This window comes from Crocuta crocuta, unplaced genomic scaffold (genome assembly GCF_008692635.1).
Source record: "Crocuta crocuta isolate KB4526 unplaced genomic scaffold, BGI_CrCroc_1.0 scaffold48, whole genome shotgun sequence".
Taxonomy (NCBI): domain Eukaryota; kingdom Metazoa; phylum Chordata; class Mammalia; order Carnivora; family Hyaenidae; genus Crocuta; species Crocuta crocuta.
The window spans coordinates 5,626,753-5,648,341 of NW_027533089.1; the positions used below are offsets into that span (position 1 = coordinate 5,626,753).

Consider the following 21,589-nt stretch of genomic DNA (forward strand, 5'->3'; position numbering starts at 1 on the left):
TTTACTAAGGGAGTTGGAAGCATTATGACATTTTAATTCCCCTCCCCCTTTTAAACCAGCATATTCCACTTTTCAAACAATAAAACATCTCCAGAAGCTACTGGTTGCACTCAGAGATTCAGCAAAATTTTCTTTGAACAGTTGTCTACTCTTGTGTCCTTCACCTGCTTTACCAAAAATGAAGAAGAGGGGAATAGAATGGGTACTGAGTTCAAACTATGCCTTAATCGGTCAAATTTTCACCAGTGTATGCATTTTTAAATAAATACAAATAGTTGCAATGAAGTTTCAAGGGAACAGATTAAGGAATAGTGAACTTTCTGGGAGATGAGAACTTTTTGGTTGATGGCACAAATGTTAGAGGAAGGGGTCTACTAATGATTGATATAACTGAAAGTGGAGGAGATAGAATTGAAAACTGAAGTTTTCATCCAGTGTAACTTACCAGGTATGTTATAGTACAATAAATTGCATGGGACTTTTGTTTTATTTCCAAATGTGCTGGACAGGACTTAAATCCTATATTGCAGTCCCCTCATTTCACAGGCTTATTTGTTTAACTAATAACCTCTGATTGGCTGATATTCCAGGCACTGAGTTTAGGTTCTAAGGATAAAGTGGTGAGAAGGTCAATGCCAAACCTTATCTCCAAGAATGCAGTTTAACAGGGAGACTCACAATTATGATAAATTGTGCTGCAGAGAAGCACAAGACACAATCTAAGGGTTCAGGGAAGCTTCCTAGAGGAAGTGGGTTGTAAATTGAACTTTGAGGGGTATGTGGGAGTTTCCAGATAGAATGGAGGTGGAAAGAAGGGAGCCACAGGAAGATTATGCAACTTACTCAACACCAGACTGTTAGATTAAGCAGTCACTTTACCATCATCTTAAAAAGCTATATATTAAAAAAAATCCATGTCTTTAGAAAATTGTCATCAGCCTACTTATTTCATGCATGTTCTTCTCTTTATAAATGAAGGTCTGAATTTTCTATTTTCTTTCTAAAATTGAACTTTTTATTTGATGATTTTTGCATTCATTCTCTCATTATTCCTCATGTAGCAAATGTTTCTTAATGTCCACCTGTGTTATATATACTGTCCAGGGGCTAGGAATGCAAATAAGAGTAAGTAAAAGAGAGCCTTTGCCCTTCAGGGATTCATAGGCTAATGGGAGAAATGAGCATGTAAATACATACATTGCAAATTGTGGTAATTTTGAGATCACATTTGGACTGGGTTTTAGAGCTTCAGTAGGAGTTTCTATATTAGAGGGAATATCATACACAAAATATGAACTGTCAAATGGTTTCATTTGACCAGACATAGTGAGAAATTCTGTTTAGTTGGAGCAGGTGATGTGTGGTAAAATAAAGGTAGGACATGCATAGGGATAAGATAGCAGGAAGTTTGGCTCCAAACTTATTTAGAAGCAAGAGACTTATATGCTAATCTAGGGATTCTAGATTTTATCCTATATCCATCCAGGTGACAAATGGAAGGATTAGATATGGGGCAGGTCTTTATTGTTAAAAATATAATTCTGACAAGTGTTTGGATTTTGTACCATTTATATATTCTTCAAATATTTGGGAATAGAAACCATGAAATCATCTGTGAGGTGATTCATATAAGAAGGCAAGTGTGTTTTCTAGTGTTGAACACCTGAATTAGGCAAATTTATTCACCCAGTCATGGGAATGATCAAACAATGTAGTTCCCCTAATGGGAAGACGCCCCAGTAGGATTGTTGGTATTAAAGAAGTGAGAGAACCTTTGCCCGAATGGGCAGTTCCCAAGCTGTAGGCATGACAGAAGAGAATTATGCATGCCTAATTTCTTCCTTCATATTCATGAATTATAATTACTAATTTCAGCTTTTTGAAGACTAGTAAGATACGGAGAGACACCATGAGTGTTATAATAATGAATATTTCCCCACATGCAAGGAGGCATGGGAAGTATGAAATAAGCATGTTGCTTCACAGGAGCAATAATATTTTAAAAAAAGATGGCCTGGAATCAAGACTTAATACTATTAGTGAAACCAATTAAAACACTGTCTTTGTTAATTTAAGTGACTACTGATTAAAGCCCAGATTAAGGTAAAGGAGGTAGAACTACAGAAGAGCATTCAGAATCATGACTGTTTCTTAAATAGGTCAGGATTTGGTCATCTGATGAAAATGTTGAATGTGGAGTATCTAGTGTGGTAGTTTGATAGGATGTTCATAATGCTGATAGCATTTTGGAATGCAGTAGATAGAACAGATCTGAGGGAAATTGTGATTTTTGTATTTGGATTTGCTCATTCCTTCAACTGGAAATGGGATTTGAACTCAGAAAATAGAGAATGATTGAAAACAGACGTTGGGAATCACTACATATCATTTATCTTGCCTTTTCATTGTCATAGCTCAGTGTCTACAACAGTGCTGTTTATTGATTGAATTAAAGAATAAAAGTTGTCATAGCCTGTAGTTTAGATAACACCTTAAAAGTATGATAAAAGAGGATATGTGGCATTTCTTCTGAAATTCCAGAAACATCTCATTTATCACATTATGAAGAGGAAAAGTCAACTTAAGTTCCTGCTGCCTTAAGAAAGACGTGGTGTCAAGACAGTTTTATTCCATGATTCCATATCTTTGGCCTTTTACTAATGTGTTCAGTTTCTTATGCTACCATTTCATTTTATGATGCCTGAGCAATAAAACATTAATATGTCATTTGTAATGGTTGGCACCATGATGAGAATGAATTCTTTTTAGTCTTCTCTATACACTGTCTTGCTTTCAATTATATTTTGGGCAAGAAGCTTTCTTAGGAGCCCAGGAGTAAAACTGTACATGTTTACTTAAAAATTGCCCTAATTATGAGATTATTTTTGGCTGAAAGGGAGGATGAAGTGGTGGAACCTATTGCAAGTACTGACATTTCTGCAGAATAACCGAGGAAAATAATGAAATCTTTGCACAGTTTTTCTATGGAATTATTTTATAAGGGTGGAAGTGACGAGAAAGGAGGTCAGACTGATAACAATGTTAAAAGTGATTTGGAACCAACATCACATCACTTAGAACTGCCTTAGACATCCATTTGAAGTACACCATGATATTTCTGTAATTATTTTACTTACCTCTAATAACTGCGTAGGAATAGGTTTGTTTCCCCAGTGAATAGCTCTGTTCAGAGCCTTCCCTTATCTTTATTTTCCAGGTTTCACTAGTGGTTGCTATCATATGCATTCTTACACGGAGACAGTGGATAAATCAGTAGTTTTCCATCAAATCAAAGATTACATTCAAGAGGTAGAGCAGTGGCATTAAACAACTTTTGCTGGAGAAAGAAGGTAGAAAATGGAAAAATAACATAATTGTTTCAGAGAACAGAAATCATAAAACATAGCCAGTGTTATTCAACATATAGTGAATATAATAGATATCTGGAGCTTTACTGAACATGATGTATTATATTTGTCTCTTAAATACTACTTAGCTGTGGTAAACTAAAAGTTTATTCTGAAACCTAATATTCTTGTGAAATATTAAATTATACAAGGCTCCTACACAATGTAAAGCCAAGATGTAAAATTTAGTTAAATTATAAAGTAATGATACATATTTTTATACTAATGTTCTTAGTAATATGTATCCTGTATTGGAGATTATTTTGTTGTTAATTACTTTGCATTTGTGTTCTTGGCTCAAAACGCAATATAAAAATAACAATATACCTATTTAAGATACTTAGTCTTTGGTTAAGTAGGACATTGACCAGCAAAAATGTAAGTTTTAATTGTATAAAGTGGAAAATTACATTGAATCGTATCTAATATCTATATCCCAAATGTGAAAAACACTTAATTCAAATGGAATGTGTACATGTAATTTATTGGGTGTCCCAAATGTGCTAGCAGTGCAGGAGAATGCCAGCATTAATTTTAACATCTGCTCAGAGGTCCCACCCAGCCATTATAACGCCTAATGCTATCCAGTGCCAACCTAATTTTCATGCTAGCCATACTTATATTTTGTAATTAAGAATCTCTTTTAGGTGTTTTCAAAGGACCTTTACTTACTAACCATTTCTTTTTATATACAAGTGCATGAAAGAGTGTCAAACATATTATGCACTACATGCTTGACAAATATCCAGTGATTTTCCAAGTCCTCTGAAAAGTATATTGGCAATTACGTGACTTAATATGGCCCAGTATTTTCCCCTATATTTGCACATGCTGCCAAGTGAATTTTTACATCACTAGTAATCATAGCATTATCCTCATATGTTAAATCTAAAAATTATCCCCCATCCACTGATAGTGGAATTGAAAAATCTACCTCAATTTAATTTTTATACCCTTTTTTAAATTAAAAAAAATGTTTGTTTATTTATTTTGAGAGAGAGCACGTGAACAGGGGAGGGGCAGAGAGAGAGAGAGAAAGAATCTCAAACAGGCTCTGCACTACCAAACTCATGAACTGTGGGGCTCAAACTCACAAACTGTGAGATCATGACCCGAATTGAAATCAAGAGTTGGACACTTACTCAACTGAGCCACCCAGGCACCCCAATAATTTTGATACCCTTTTATTCTGCCTTCCTACATATCTGTGGGATCCTTTTTCCCATTCTTTTCATTCTGTATTTGCTAAGTATAGGTTCTCCTGAGTACACAAAAATTAATACATTGTCCCTGTCTACAGGAGCTTGCAGTCTAATAAAGAAAAATGTACCCAAATAAAAACGCCAGTAGGTCAAAAGTGACACAAGGAGAATCAGATAATCTCTTAGTGAAATACTCAGGGTGGAGAGATGACTTCTAGCTGTAAGAATCAAAGTAGTAGTGTGAGTAGTGGCATTTGTAGTAGAGATGAAGATGAGATAGGACTTTCGAGACAGCAGAGACCAGGAAAGCACATTTCATCACAGTGAACAGAAAGATATGTAGATGGAGTAGTCACTTTGGCTAGCATATAAGGTACACAGTGAGAAACTGTAGAGGTGGAAAAACATATCATTGCTAATTCACAAATGTTTTCAATTTTAGGGTAAGGTATCTGAATTTTATTCCAAAGTTTGTGAGTACTAGAAATCTAAGGAGACATGCTGATTAAATATATTTTTCTCACACACAAAGGGAAGATTTAAATATGTGGGTCCATTTTGGCTGCTCCTCTTCTCCTACTTCTCTCTGTATATCTTATATGGTCTAAATTATATTAACAATAGGACTATAGGGTATTCATGTTTCAGTCCAAAGTACCCCTGGAATAGTCCCAAGTATTCACTGAATAAAGGGATGAATGAGGGGCTCCTGGGCAGCTCAGTCAGTTAAGCGTAAGACTTCAGCTCAGGTCACAATCTCATGGTTGAGCCCTGCATCAGGCTCTGTGCTGACAGCTCTGAGCCTGGAACCTGCTTTGGACTCTGTGTCTCCCAATCTCTCTACCCCTACCCCATTCATGCTCTGGCTCTCCATCTCTCAAAATAAATAAAAATTGAAAAAAAATTTAAATAAATAAAGGGATGAATGAATGAATGAAGAGATAGTTGAATGTTGGGATGAGCAGAAGAGAATGGATGACTGCTTTATTCAAAACGTCCCTACAAAAAATCCACATTAAGGACAGAAGCATATGGAAGTGGTATTTATATCCAGTGTCATATATAGGGTAGCAAGTCTTTCTCTTGAGGGAATGGTCAGATGCTGGACACACTCACTTGCATAAAGAAGACAGTCTCTTTACTGGTCATTTTGTTCTTTCTCTTTCTTCCATATAATCCTATATAATCCTACCAGAATCAGCCCTTATAAACAGAAAGTATATCATGTCATTCCCCTATTCCGAACCCTCCAGTCACTTCCTACTTTATTTAGAATAAAATTCTTCTCGTAGCTTATAAAGCCCTCCTTGATGAAGTCCCTACTTTTCCCTCCGCTCCCCTCTTTACCTTGTATCCTTTCTTTCTGCCACTTCCTTCTACTCTTCAAGTGCATTGGCCTCACCTCACCCTAATGCCTCTGCAATGCTTCCCTCTGCCTGCAGTGATCTGCCTCGAGGTCATCACATGCTGGCTTATTCTTACACTTAGCCTTCATGTGTTAGCTCCAATGTCATCTCATCAAAGAACCCTCTATGCCCCTCCATCTCCCTGGATCTAAAGCACCTCTCCCCCTTCTCACTTCCCTCAGCTTATAACACCCCCTTCCATGTAATCCTCTTCATAACCATTGTCACAATCACAAAATTCACGTACTTGTTTACTTTCTGTTTCTTATCTCCTGCAAAGTGAAATATATACCCCACAAGGACAGGTTCCTTATCTACACTTTACTCTAGTGCCTATAGCAGGATTTATACATGGTAGACAGTAAATATTTGCTAATTGAATGAATGAATGCCAGCCAGTGCCTTATTATTTTTTTTCCTATGCAATTATTCTTAAGCTCCTGGAAAGTGTATCCTGCATGCACTGCCTTGCCATCTTTGCAGATCCTCTGTCCTTAACCCCTTTTTTCTACCTTTCACTTTCATCATTACCTGCAAATGTCATCTTTTTACTTCTCATTGACCTTGAGATAACCAAGTTTAGTTACCTCCCTTACACTTATCTTGTATTTTACAATTCTTGAAATTATCTCTTCTTGGCTCAGAAATACCTTGAAAGTCATGAGATGCTGATAATTCCCCCTCTGGCTTTAGTTCAGGTTGTGCTTGCTGCCACTTTAAAAAATAACTGGTTGACTCTTAACTGGATTTATGTTTTTGATGAACTTTATCCATCCTTATGACTATATCTTATCCCAAGGTACAGGACTCTCTCCTGAGTTCTAGGTATATATCTCCAAATACCCCCGAAGACCTCCAGGCTTTTCCAGTTGGTACCTCTGTAACTTACCTGTAGTTAGGTTCAAATCCTAAGAGTGTGACTTGGGTAACATACCTCACTTTCAGTTTCTTCAACTGTACAATGAAATAACATTTATTTTGAGAGGATTCAAAGAGACAATGTGTATTTTGCCTAGGTCAGAATCAGCCATGCATTCATGGAGGTGTTCTCAATAAATGTCATTATTATCATTATGAACACAATAACCTTCGCCAACACCAAAGTATTTCTTGACTGTATAGTAATAAGCCGTGCTCTGTATAAAGAAGCTGTATTTTTGAATTATGCATTTACTCATGTGCTAAAATTACTTAAAATATATTCTACTGTATGCTTTAAGTTTGCATAAAGTATGCCTACAGCCGATTGACAAGGAAAAAAAAAAGTCGTAAGATGGATATCAAAAAATAACATTAATGAGCTGCTAAAGCTAAAATTACAGGAACTTATGAAATTGGTTAAACATAAAAACCATTAAACTGTTTACTGAAGCTTCACAGATATACTGCAGCTAATGAGCATTTCTGCTATTTAAATAAGCCCAAATTGAACACACATTACATGGATACATAATTAGTCATGGCAGTCAAACACACATAGACTTACTTTTAAAGCTCTATTTAGGGAATCTTTTCCATTTGATTTATTTTGTTAATTAAAATATTTTTCAGTATTCACTTATATTTTAATAATATTGTTTTCACCAGTAGTATAATTTACTGCTGGCTTTCTGTTTGTTTTTATTTATGCCTTAAATGTAGCAAATGGGGATTTATGTTAAACATTTTTCTTAATCCCTTTCTTTAATTATTTATATCACTTGATGGTATCATTCAGCATTTTAAAAGGTTCTTTCACTGAGAAGTATATATAGAATGTTTCAGTAGCCTTTCTACTTTTTTCACTGTCTCCTAATTATCAAGAAGTATTAAGCACCCAAATGTGCATAGAATTATGATGATTATGGTCCAAATCAGATTAAAGGATGATCTATTCCTTCCAGGAGTTTGTAGTCTTAAGTAGATGGTATCATTGAATATAAATAAGCAAATCAAAGTACAGCATTTGGGAATCCAACAGAGAATTTGAAAACAATCCCCATATATTTCCTTCAAGGACACTGACCTCCTTGAGGAGATCTCTTCCAGTTAAAATGAAATCAAATCTTCAAGGAGTTTAGGGTTTTAAATAGATGGAATTATTGCAGAGAAAATAAGCAAATCAAGGTGAAGTGCTTGAACAATTTTAATTCTTAATTGATTAGTTGGTCAGTTTAGGAAATGAGAATGGGACTCCCTGTAGAATACAAGTAAAACAAAAGGAGTTGCTAAAGGCTAGTATTGATATCCATTTTCTTTTCTTTCCTTTTCTTTTTTCTTTTTTCTTTCTTTCTTTTTTTTTTATTCGTATTTAACTTGGGAGTTTAATCTTGTTCTAAGCATGGAGAGAAGGAAAATTAAATCTATACTTTCCCACTGCCTAAATTCTACCAGCATATATAAACTGAACATTATGTAATAACAATAGGAAAATTGGAATAGTTAAATTAATCAAAAGAAATTAACCAAGGGCATATTCTTCCTGGTCAGTGTGTTTGTCACTATAGAAAGGTTTTTTTTGAAGCTTTTTTTTAAAAGGAAAATATTTGTATTTCCTCTCCACAATGAGCTTTCTCTTATTGTGGAAATATTATGCACAGGAAGAATAATCAAAACAGGGTAATATGAGTGCTAAATAAATGGAATGGACAACTATTACATTTTCTTCAACCAAAAAACATTCATGGAGTCTCTCTTATGTACCAGTTTGTGCTAGATGCTGGGGAGGAAGCTGACTCAGGTATGGTCCCTAAACACAAGGAATGGTGGAGGCAAAGCAAAAAACTAAAATGAAGTCACATAGTGACTAGGTTAACAGAAAATGCTTGTGGTTAATTTACCAAAAAGAGAAATGAAAAGCTTCTACTGGAAGAGTTGACCTAAATGCTGTTTTCTGTAAAGCTGGTCAAGATTAGAATTTGTTGCTGTTTTTCCAATCCCTTCTGATTCATTTTAGTTCCTCCTATGGTCCCCAGTTGTGAAGCTTTAAGAGACTCTTGTTGGCCCATTCCTGACTTTTTCTTGCCGCCACACCAAAGGTCAGTGGCAAGGAGGGCTTTGGAGTCAGAAATAACTGGATTTGAATACCAGCTCTGCCGCCCTTTAGCTATATTTAAGATGTTAATACCTACCTTAAAGAGTTGTTTTGTGGTCTAAATGAGATTATTATATGAAATTGTACAGTATCATACCTGCATCATACAAGGGGTCAGTAAATACTGATTTTTTTTAATGTTCTTCATTAAGTGAAGATAATATGAGATGTAAGAAGTAGCTAGGAGAGTTTCCTTTGGATGAATTGTCAGAACATGGTAACCAATTAGATGTTGAGATTATTGGAGAGAGAAGATTTAAAGATTATGCTAAGATTTTTTAGGATTTATTTCTAGGTACTTTGAGAAAGAAGGGTAGGAAAAAGAAGCCGTGGAGATTAAAGAGTGATCGTGGAGGCAGGTGGAAAATCAGAAAGTGTTGTGTCATTGAAGCCAAGCTAAGGGACATTTATGAGGAAGAAGTGGTCATCTGTTAAATACGGGTGGAAAATGGAGAAATGCAGTGCCACAATTAAGGTGAGATAAGTGAGGTGCTTGCCTGTACCTGAGCCTAAGGTCCTGAGCATAAGAATCTTCTGAAGTTTTTTTTTTTCTTTGGGTGCCTCACTCACCTCACCCCTAGTCTTTCCTGAAACAAGGAGCACTGAGAAGAGTCACTGGATGTGGCAACCTAGAGCTAATTAATCATATTAGTGAGAAGAGTTTTTAGTGAAGTTTTGGGAGGCAAATGCAGATCTGGAATGATTTTAAAATGGGAGATACTGGACATGTACATATATGCTTATGAGAAACAATTCAGAGGGAGTGGATGATAATAGAATATGCAATCTAGGGAGAAAATCCCTAGATTACATAAAATGAGAGGATAGGATTATAGGGCTCAAGTGCAGGTTCTGGCCTTTGATAAGGAGAGCTCTTTAATTGTTATAAATAAGAAAGACGAGAGGGAGTGGCTACAGATCCAGTAAGTTTATCGTATGGGCAATGGGAAGACCAGTGAGTTCCCATATAATAGCCTCTATAATCTTTATAAAATATGAGACAAGGTCTTCTCCTGACAGCAGGGAGAAGAAAAAAGAACTGAGTCCATCACAAGTTTGAGGAGAAGAGAAAAGGTATACATAGTGGTCACAATAAGTAAAAGACATGAAAGAGCAAGCTTACTAACATTAATCATGAAATGGTGAAAGGCCCAGGAGAAGTTTGTGAACTGGGTTTTAGATGTGATGATTTGGAAGGAACAATACAACACCCACACTGGAATCTCTAATAGGCAACTAAAAGTGCCAGAATAAAAGAGCTCAAGGTTGTGTTTGAAGTCATTTTCATAGAGATGAAGTTAAAGACACATGACTGAGCTGGGAAGAGGAAGATGAGATGAGGAGGAGCCAGAGCCCAAGAAGGAAATATTAAAGATAAGGAGATCCTGCATATAGTAGCATTCTGCAAATCAAAGAAAGAGATTAAAATTAATGTGATACAAGTATTAGATGCTACAGGAAGGCATAAGGGAGGACTGCGGTTACAGAATTTGGGGACCATGGAGATCGTATTTTCATTAAAGGGGCAGACTGAGAGAAATAATTAATTGGGTGGTGAAGAAAGAAGGTAGTCAGTATAAATTACCCTAAAATTAGGTAAAGGAAGAGGTTAGAGTGAGAAAAGAGAACCATGCCAAAACTAAAGTTTTTCAGAATAGAAGTTGAGAAGAGAAATAGGAGAAATACAATATTCTAAAGAGAGAAAGAGATGATATTTGAGGTCCTGGAGGAATGGGAAGGTACAGAATCAAGGTTAACTTTTGAGGGGTTTACAGAAGGACAATGAGGAATCTTCACTGTGAGTTCCATTGTGTTTGTGAATGGATTGCATATTGATTGAAATACTTACAGCCAGAAGGGAGATGTGAAGAAAAGCTCATGCCATCCAGACTTGATATTCTTAGTGGAAGGCATTCTCTGATTCTCCCCCTTCCTTACGCCAGGTTATTCTATTGAAACAGAACTCTGATATCCTGGCCCTGTAATTAGAATTCATTTGCTCTTGGTGAGATTTTGCTTTCAGCTCTGAATTACCGAGATTATTGCCTCACCTCGCCTTTTTGTTTCATTGTGTTTCAGTCCTGTTGGCTAATAGACTATGCAAAATTAAACAACAAGCATATAGATGAATTCATCCATGTTTTCAAGATATCATTTTATTATAAGTGTTGAAATTTTTTATCCCCCCATTGTTTTATAGCATATCAAACACTTCAAAGAATACTAATAATCCTTCTTCATTATGATTCCTGTTGTATTGTTTTATTGTTTATGCAGAATTAATTTATATTTATGTACTAAAATATAACATTCTTGACATCTTTTTATAAATACTGAGAAATATACTTGTCATATGCTTGTGGGTTTCTCTTCTACGTATATGACAGCACAGCTACATCAGTTTAATTGACCTTGGCAATCTGCATCTGCTAGTGATGTGTCCCTGAGGGACGGTTTCTGCAATTTTAAGCTGTGGCTTATTGAAGAACTTGTGTGTCACAATACAATTAAGTCTATATAAAAAAATCATTTCATGCATAACATTAAATTGACTAAAAGTTCCTATTTCAAAACCATTTCTTGTTTTAAAGCTACCTCAGAGTGTCTTTGTTTTTTAAATAAGCTCATTCTAACATAGTAGTAATTAAAGCAGAAAATTAACATAAATCTTGAATGTTTGGTATGAATTAAGGATGTTTTCATTCTTTTTAAAGACCGCATAAAATTCCAGGCACCATATCACTTAACACATCTCTCTCCCATTTGCAGAATAATACAGACTGTGAATAAGCATGTTTTAGGGTTCTTTTTCAAGTTCTTTTTCTGTTCAACTATGGAGCTATTGGGACATATGCTGCAGTCTCCATCAAGATGCAATCTCATGGAAATCTGTGGGAAAAGTGTGCATATCATAATGGAAAATCCCTCTCTACTCACTCCCGTTATTTTACAAACAAGGAAGAAAAAAATACAATCCTTCTATTAATATTCATTTAACACTTCATAGGAAATGGCAAGCAGTTATTTGGTTTGCAAATGTAAATATACATTTTTCACCCACTTATGCTTTCACTCCTTCCAAGCTAGATAAAGGCAGAAAAGAAGATATGCTTCTGAGATTTATTTTCATTGTATTTCAAGTTAAATGTATCAGCAAAGATGTAAGTGAGCTGTGAGGAGTTCATAGGATAGTCACAATGATGAAGAAGATGAAAGTCTTCCTCATAAGAAGAAGCTAAATAAATGAACTTCTTTCTCACAAATGCATAAAATGCACATGGATTTTTTTTTCACTGAATCATTGATTTGAGTTCTGAATTGAATACTTTAGAGCTTACAAAATGTGGTTAAATAATAGAAATAACTACATCTCAAAAGAGTGGTTTAAATCATGAAAGGTGTTATTTGGATCCATAAATTGAGTCAAAGTTTCAATAAATTGATAGATTATCTCCCCCTATTCCTTTCCCTCCATTTTATTGTAAAGGGTGAAACACACACACACACACACACACACACACACACACAGATATAGATCATCTACTTAAATATAGAGGCCACTGTACCAACAGGGAAATGATCCTAATCATTTGATGTTGAAGTTGTAATGAATACTCATTCTTGCATTAGATGCTTAGTGCCACTGACAGAAAACATTTTTTCAACCTACTGTAGAATTTTATATTCATATAAATTTGTCCATGCTTTGTTTTTCCAAAGATCCTTTGTGAGTATCGACAAGTCAAAATGTTAGATATTAAAAGTAGGTCTCCATTTTGATTGATATAAGCTTTGCTGTAATATTTAATAACACCATAACCAACTGCTTGACCTCATTTTTTTCTATTTTTTAAAAATTTTATAGTTTTTATTTATTTTTGAAACCAAGAGAGATAGAGCATGAGCAGGGGAGGGGCAGAGAGAGAGGGAGACACAGAATCCTAAATAGGCTCCAGGCTCTGAGCTGCCTGCACAGAACCCGATGCGGGGCTCGAACCCACAAACTGTGAGATCATGACCTGAGCCTAAGTCAGATTCTTAACCAACTGACCCCCCTAGGCACCCCTGTATTTATTTTTTAAATGAAGCTGTGGAAATGCTAAACTTAAAAGCATCTAAAAAGATTTAGGGGGAAAATTGAATAGATAGTTTTTAAAAGCAGGCTGAAATAATTTTCCAAACAAAAGAAAAATCCTTTTCTATTTTGAAATTTTTTTTAATGTTTATTTTATTTTTGAGACAGAGAGAGACAGAGCTTGAGCGGGGGAGGGGCAGAGAGAGAGGGAATCACAGAATCTGCAGCAGGCTCTAGTCTCTGAGCTGTCAGCAGAGGGCCCTGTGCATGGCTCCAACCCAGGACCAGGAGATCATGACCAGAGCCAAAGTCGGCCACCCAACCAACTGAGCCACCCAGGCGCCCTGTCTATTTTGGAACACTGTGTCAAAGAGTTGTTTGCGAGGTTGATTATTAGCGAGGTTAGCTGGATATCACAAAGGATAAAATAATTAAAACAGTTAATATTCAGGCCCGAGACTTCAAGATATAAATGAATCAAATATTGAGGAAAAAGCATATTTTCAAAAGTAGACAGGAGTATGTATAAATGTGTAGAGACATAAAATAATATAGTACATACATAATGGAAAGGCCCATGAATAGAATAGTGCTTTTGAAATCACAAGTAAATGATCTTAGAGTAGCTTATGGTATTGTTGCTAAATATTTTAAGAAATGCAAGATTTACTTATTAAACTTATAGTAACATCTTCTAACTACTATTGACTGAGTTTGTGATAGAGCTCTAATATTAAAGTAAATCACACTTTACATTTTTAAGACATAAGAAATTGTAAAACACATTACTCAAGAACTTCAGTTTAATTCAGTAAGCATTTATTCAGCACCTATTTGTATAATGTACTGTATTTAATGCGAAATTCCAGTTTTATGAGGCCTGAAGCTTAGATAATTTGAGGATTCTTTTATAAAAAAGAAAAAAATTACAAATTTAAATTTAGGTACAGCACCTTAAAAGAGGACAAGTGAGAGAGCCTGAAGCTTAAGCTTCAATAACTTCACAGTGTATATGTCTTTGACTCTAATAGCTGCTATGGGAAATCAAAGATAACTAAGGCATAATCCCTACCTTGCTCAAGCTTAGAGTAAAATCTGTGCTAACCTTCAAGGATACTCCTGTAAAATAAATAAGAAATATGTATAAAAGGGTTTTGATCTCCTGGTGAAATAATTTTGAATTCCTTCTCATTTAAAAATCTTCAGTTCAGTTCTCTATATAGAGCAAAGTTGTGTGAAAGCCTTGGACAAATAAGGTCATTACTTATGTAGGAAAATTATTTTTTATTCTATCTACCATTACATAAACCATTCAATGATGGTATGTTCCAGTGACCATTATTATCATAAGTTGAACCGACAAGCCACGCTCACTAAGGACTTTATTGCAACTCAAATAACTGTCAACAGATGGTAGTGATGATCTGTTATGAGATGGGGAACAAACGATAAAGGTATCTTTTCATGTGACCTTTAAAGACATTAGAAAAATCTTCTCAAAATGCCATTCTGTGTTGAAAATAATTACATGAATATTTAATTTTACTCTCGATGAAAGGTGAAATCACATCAGAGTTATAAACAGTATCAGATTTTTGAATAAAAACCTGAGCACAATAGCATTAATCCAGCTATTCATTCATTTGTTCATTCATTCACTCATCTACTCAATTGTTTGTCTCCTTCTCTACAAGTACTGTACAATGCTCTGTGGTGCAGTAGCCAGCAGCATGGACACATTGTTATTCTCAAGGAACCTACAGTCTTGTAGGGAACACACAAAGTAATTCCTCAATAGTTTTCTAAAATTCTGATATTCTTCAAGTAGAAAAACTACAAAGATTTATTTTTATGTCTTGTTTTTCCATTTTTGTTCAGAAAAATGGTTTTAGATATCAGATTAAAATTTTTTAAACATTTGCTTATTTTCTTTTAAACTAACTCATTAATCTGTTGAACAGCTAACTTTTGTGTTTCAAAATTTTACAGTCTCTTTAGTTTAAGTTGTTACATTCTCATTTGAATTAAAGACTAGCTCCATAAGCCTGTCTTGAGATGCTGTACTTAAAATCCATGACAGGAAAACCTGGAGAGAACATTTAATCCTAAACACTGTCTCTGTTTGCTCCTTTATATACGGTGCTATCTACCTTTATGCCCTTCTCTTGTTGAACGCTTTCTATAACTTATATTCTTTGATCTCTTCCAAATCTGAAGATTATGTGTCTACTCAAAGATTCCTTTGGATATTTTTCTTAAAGGAACCTACACTCTTCCTTTTCCATGACACATTTAGATTCATTGGCACACAGCAAATAACATAAAATTCTTTTATAAAGCAGTTTCCACAGGGAACTAATGGTAGTGTTTGCATTTGTTGATTTGTATAAAATAAACAGAAATTGATGGCTTATATAGCTGTATTCTGGGTCCATTAAATTGCTTAGCATTAGGTGCAAGTAATTTGGAGAAAATGTAGAAGGCTTTGCTTTGTTTTGTTCATAAAATTTCTTGTTGTGAAAGAGGACTAGCCATTGACCCAAATTTACAATATAACTTATATCTGTGACACACAGGAACAAATTTAGGATCTTATGAATAATAACATATTTGTGAAAATAATGGTATGGACAAATAAAATTTTAGAAAATTCATTTTATATTCATTTAAAAGGATTTAAATAGATTATATACACATTAACATATGTGAATGGTTGTACTTTCTTTCTTCATGGATCTGTACTTCTTAGACATAAATACCAGATCTGAAATATTGCCCAAATACATAGTCTTTAATACCTACCTATGAAGTATCTTTGAATTGGTTGAGTCAGTATGCTTTGAATATATTGTTAACTCGGCTATTTAATTAACTTTCCATTTTTATGGTTCATTAAAAACAGTTGTTTGAATCCCTAGAACAATAATTAAGTCATAATTTTTTAAAATTTTCAAATTATTTTTACATGATACACAGATAAGTCATTGCCTCTTGTCTTTCACTTTTTTTCTTGCAGTAAAAGAAGCCTTGAGCCCTCTAAAATTTAACAGATGGAATCTCCCAGAAGTAGATCCAGAAACTATGCAAACCAGTGAACCATGGGTGTTTGCAGGTGGTGATATTGTTGGTGTTGCTAACACTACTGTGGAATCAGTGAATGATGGAAAGCAGGCTTCTTGGTACATTCACAAGTATTTACAGGTAAGCATTTGCCAACACTTTCAACTATATTTTTTCCAATGAATACATATTTCTTCATTTATTTTTGCTACCCATTCATCAGAGTGTGTATATATGACATATAATAACCACATATGAAATATGTTACATACATATATTTAGTTGGATAAAAATTTTTTAACATGGACTAGATAGCAGAACTGTTTAGTTGATTGAGAATTCAGTGTGCATTTCTACAAGGAAATGGCATGAATTTACCAGTTCTGCTGTGTTCAAAATATTTATCAATGGATTAAAGACATAGATAAAACATTTATCAAATTTAGATGTGCACAGTATGATGGCAGGTAAGATCTATATTCCTAACAATCTTACACAGTCAGGAAAACTATGTTGTCTGTCCATTTGAATCAGATGAGTTTCTATCCACTTCCCAAATTATATGTACCTAATTGGAAAAATAAGTATTTTATAAATTTCAATTGTAATTTTTCACTATTTAGTTTTATGATACAAATGCAGAATGTAAAAATGACAAAGTATAAAGTCAAACATACTCTTATAATAACTAAAGGGTCTTGGGGAAAAAAGCCATAATTACTAGATCTCAGGTGTCTTACTTTTTGACAAAACACTTTGTTTTCTTCTTGCTCTATAATTAATTAAACATAAATATAATGATCTCCTCTAGATATAATGTTTCTGGAAAAGTTTGCTCTTGTTAATAAAATTTTTCTTTTTTCCTAGTCAGGAAAGGCTCTATTCATAACATGCTGTCTTGCCTCTCTTCTTTCAGTTTCTTTTGTTTGTTTCTCACATGCTAACAAAATTTACTTTTTCTTCCACTTTGCCATGACGGGTTAGTCTTTTCTGGTTGTCCTCCTACCTTTTCTGTAACCTGGGCAGGAACTACTTACCTTCTAGGTAGATCCTGTACCGAGTATTGATTATATCATGCTTTTTTATGCTCAATTCGCTAACCTATTCCCAGCTCAGCCCAGCGTCTCTTAGTAGTAGGGGTTGGGATGCTGTGGCCTGGCCACAGTGAGCTATCCCAGAAATACAGGGCTCTAAGAACAGGTGTAATGAGCCTCTGGGTCATAACATAGAGACAAAAGTGTTTTAGGAAATACTGTGTTATGGAGATGACAAATGTAAAATTAATAATGCTGTCCAAGTCAGTCAGAAGTCAGAAGGAACTAGGCTAGGAAAAAAAAAAAAAAAAGGAAAAGGAATGCAATTTTAACAGGCAGAAACCTGAAAACCCAAAACAGAAAATCCGGATGTGGCTCCAGCTCCAGTCTCTGCATGTAGTACCTGTACTTTGGAGATTCTCGTAGCTTCAGAAGTACACAGAGGAGCTCTTTGACTACCCAGGATGGACTCCTGAATTAACTCCTTTTGCTCTTTCTGTCATAAAACTTATCACCCTGTAGTTCTGTTTCCTCATTTTACTCTTATTGTCATAGTACTCTCAAGGCTCTCCATTGCACCTTCACTTGCTTAACTCCCTCATCTGTATTTCCATCTGTGTTCTTCTGTTTTCCAGCTGTCCACTGGAAATCTTTACTCGTGTGCTGATGTATAATTCAGACTCACTGAACATCTCCTCTTGGTTACCTACGCTTCTCATTTGCTGCTGTTAAACTAAATATGCTCTTCTGAACCTGTTCCCCCTCCTTTAACATTTCTGATAACTAGCTTCAAATCCTCTACATCAGTGTTCTTCAGACTTCTGGGTTTTTTGGTTTTTTTTAATGTGTATTTGTTTTTGAGAGACAGAGACAGAGTGTAAGCGGGGGAGGGACAGAGAGAGAGGGAGACACAAAATCTGAAGCAGACTCTAGGCTCAGAGTTGTCAGCACAGCCCAATGCGGAGTTCGAACTCAGACTGTGAGATCATGACCTGAGCCAAAGCTGGTCACTTCACTGACTGAGCCACCCAGGTGCCTGCCTTCAGACTTCTAGATTACCAATTTCTAGATTGCTCAGACTAATACAGTTTTCAAAATCAATTTTGAAAACCCAAATAGGGCTGACAGCTTCTTATTTTACTGTGTAATGGCATTAAAGTAAGCACTCAAACATATGTTATAACATTTACTATGTTACGTATACAAGAAATATATTAGTAAGGAAGTTTATGAGAGAAGTAGGAAATAACACAGCCTCAGAATAAGAGATACTTCTTAAGAAAATATGGTTGGAAGATTTACACTAGTGTGTTCACACACACACACACACACACATTTTCTCAATATAAAATAAAACTGTTGTATAATCTTATGAACTTTTATTCAGTTTTTTTCCCTCTTCTCTCTGTTATATGTATCTGGTCAATTGATCTCTGTAAAGACTCTTTCATACAGTTATTTTAATTTGCTTGTTTTTTGGGCTGAATACAATTTTTGGTTGACCAGACATCTCACTGACCAGTCTGTTAACTTCTTGAAGAAATGAAAGTAGAGTCAGGAGTTGACAGAGAAGGCTCTTGTGCTAGGCCTGATGAAACTCAGTGAACCCATGAATTCAGTTTGCAGAGCTAAAAATGGTGGGAAGGCAGAAATGCTAAAGAGAACTGAAAGGTGAAATTGAATGCAGGACAGTGGAAAAGGCATGTGTTAATGTTTCTAAATCTTTAAATCTACATATAGCTTTGAAATTAAAGTACATAGAGAATATTTACTATATCTGTGATTATGGTGGTTTTGTAGTACTTCACAATTATCATCTGAAATGATTTCTAAGGATGTTTTCCTTTTGACTTTAATCTTTTTACTTCCCTAAATGTAATAAATGTGTACTGAAAAAGAATGAGCAATCATTTTACTTAGCTTCCACTTACAAAAGAAACAGACTTTGAGGTATGATGAAAAAGAAAAGTGCACGTGCTTTAAAAATACATATTGCTAAGAATGATAGTGTTTGAAATATAAAATAAAAAATTTGTGACCAGTAAGAGTTTTGGATTTGGCTGAAGGATTTAGACTTCAAAGTCAAACAAAGTGTTGAATTGCATTTTAAAGATGGAATAGAAATGGAAAGCAGGTAAAATCTCTGTCAAGTAAAATCAACACTTCTACCTCCCTGCCTGTTGGTTGCAAAGTGCTAAGCAGCGATAAGACTAAAAAAGCACATAGACAAAGTGAGATTTTTATTTCTCCACACTGTCATTAACTTAGTTCTGGCCTCTATCGCCTCTTCAAATTGCCTTCACTTTTTCCCTTGTCAAATCCAATGAGCCTATACTGCAGCCAAAGTCATCTTTCTAGAGTACAAGTTTGATCCTAATTTCCTCATGTAAAACCCTTCAGAGGCTCATGTTTGCAGTCAAGATAAAGCCCAAAGTCCTTAGCTTGTGATGCCAACTTGAATTTCCCCCAGCATACCAAAATTTCTCCTGATTCTGGGCCTTTCCCCTACTCCACTCATTTCATCTGTCTAGATCCTACCTGTCCTTCAGCCTTTACGTCCTCCTCTACTTCTAGAAACACGTCCCTCCTGTGTGTTCTGTAGTTCTGTTTCCTGAGGGAAGCCTGCCTACTGATCTGTCTCTACACAAGCCCCTGATCATGCTCGTATATTGTTAGGCCCTCCAAAGAAAGAGTATATTCATCTATTAAATAGAAATACATAGAGTGAGATAATTCATTCTAAAGGAATTTAAAGAGGAGTTAAGAAAACTAATGAGTTTGTTATAGAAGTTCATTAGCACTGTAAATAAATAATGTTTCCTTCAAATGCAACATTTATTAAGAAAAATATTATAATGCCTGAATGTATTCATGAATGAAGGTTTATCATGGCTTGTCTTATGCTTTACATTAGTTTGGGAGGAAATGTAACACTAGATAGTATACTTTAAAAATGATTTAATACTCACATTATAGTTTTAATTCATGCGTGCAATCATTACAATTGGATATTTTGAATTTATTGTAATATGCTTTTTTAGACACATGTGATTATTTAATGATATCCCTGTTGGGATTTCAGTAATTCCCATAGTTGATTGAAGAGAGCTCCACTTAAATTTCATTAGTTAATTTCACCAGTTACCATTTATTGAGCACCAGCTGTTGGGACTCAGGACACTTGGCTTTGAGAGAGTACCAAACTGAATAAATGAGGAGAGGTAAAAAAAAAAAAAAAAAAAAAAAAAAAAATACAGCAGTTAGAAATTAGGCTCTGATTTTTAAACCCAGTCCCAACACTTTTGAACCATGTGACCTCAGGCAAGTTACTGCATCACTTCAGGGTATGGTCTTTTCAGGGGTAACTAAACTATTTATTAATAAATGAGTAATGATAATTAGAGTTGTTAAGATGGTATTAGAGAAAAAAATACAAAATAGGAAAGTGTGAATAGAAAGAATAGTATAGGATTTTAACAGATGAAGATTTAAAGAAGCTATTTCAGGTAATTACAAAAGCATTTTATTTAGCCATTTATTTATTCATTCATATACATCCACATGTCTATCAACATAGTTGTTCATGCATGGAATCATTCATTCAATACACATTTTTTAAAAAAACAGTGCTACCTTCTTTAGATAGTACCCATCAGAAGGTTTATAAATATGAGTTAAAACATAAAGCTTGCCATTAATAATCTCACAGTCTGGTAGGGAAGACAGTTGTGTAAACATACATCTAACACAATATAATAAATGCAGTAATAAAAAATGTAAAGGCACGGGGTGGCATAGAAGAGATAATGATTGATTCTCTCTGGATGTGGGTATCAGGATGTGGAGTCAGCAAGGCTTTCACAAAAATCAAGATACAAATAAAGGAGGAGGATAAGAAAACATGAGTGATTTGAATTACTGGAATTCAAAGTGGCTGCCAGATAAGACTATAGAGCCTGCTCACTGCCCAGGAGTACTCACAGAAGGGGCACTCCTTGGCTGAAATCTGACCAAGCTCCACTCACCTAACAATGGTATCTTTTGTTGTGCTGCTTCTATTCAGAGGAAGGAGTGCCTTCCTTGAATTTTCACAAAGGTGATTTTTGTTTGTTCTGTTAAGCCTTGCACCTGTGCAATGGCTTCTTTTAACTTCACCAAAAGGCATTCTCAGTTAGTAGAGGTCCTAAACATAGAGAATATGTAGGAAAAATGGGAGAAAAGATCTATAATTATACTGGGGTTAGAACATGATAAGAATACCCAGTTTAGGATTTTAATTAGGGGTATGTAATGAGGCAATAATGTGGTAGCAGTTGTTTTCATAAAAAGTGA

At 35.0% G+C, this 21,589-nt stretch overlaps 1 protein-coding gene across 1 annotated transcript in view; it reads left to right on the top strand.

The window, feature by feature from the left end:
- DPYD (dihydropyrimidine dehydrogenase) overlaps positions 1 to 21,589 on the top strand; it is an 805,636-nt gene that overhangs the window by 378,222 nt on the left and 405,825 nt on the right. Inside the window, exon 12 of the mRNA XM_077746119.1 lies at positions 16,180 to 16,364. Within this exon, the coding sequence (XP_077602245.1) occupies positions 16,180 to 16,364 (185 nt within the window). The remainder of the gene's footprint in view (positions 1 to 16,179; positions 16,365 to 21,589) is intronic.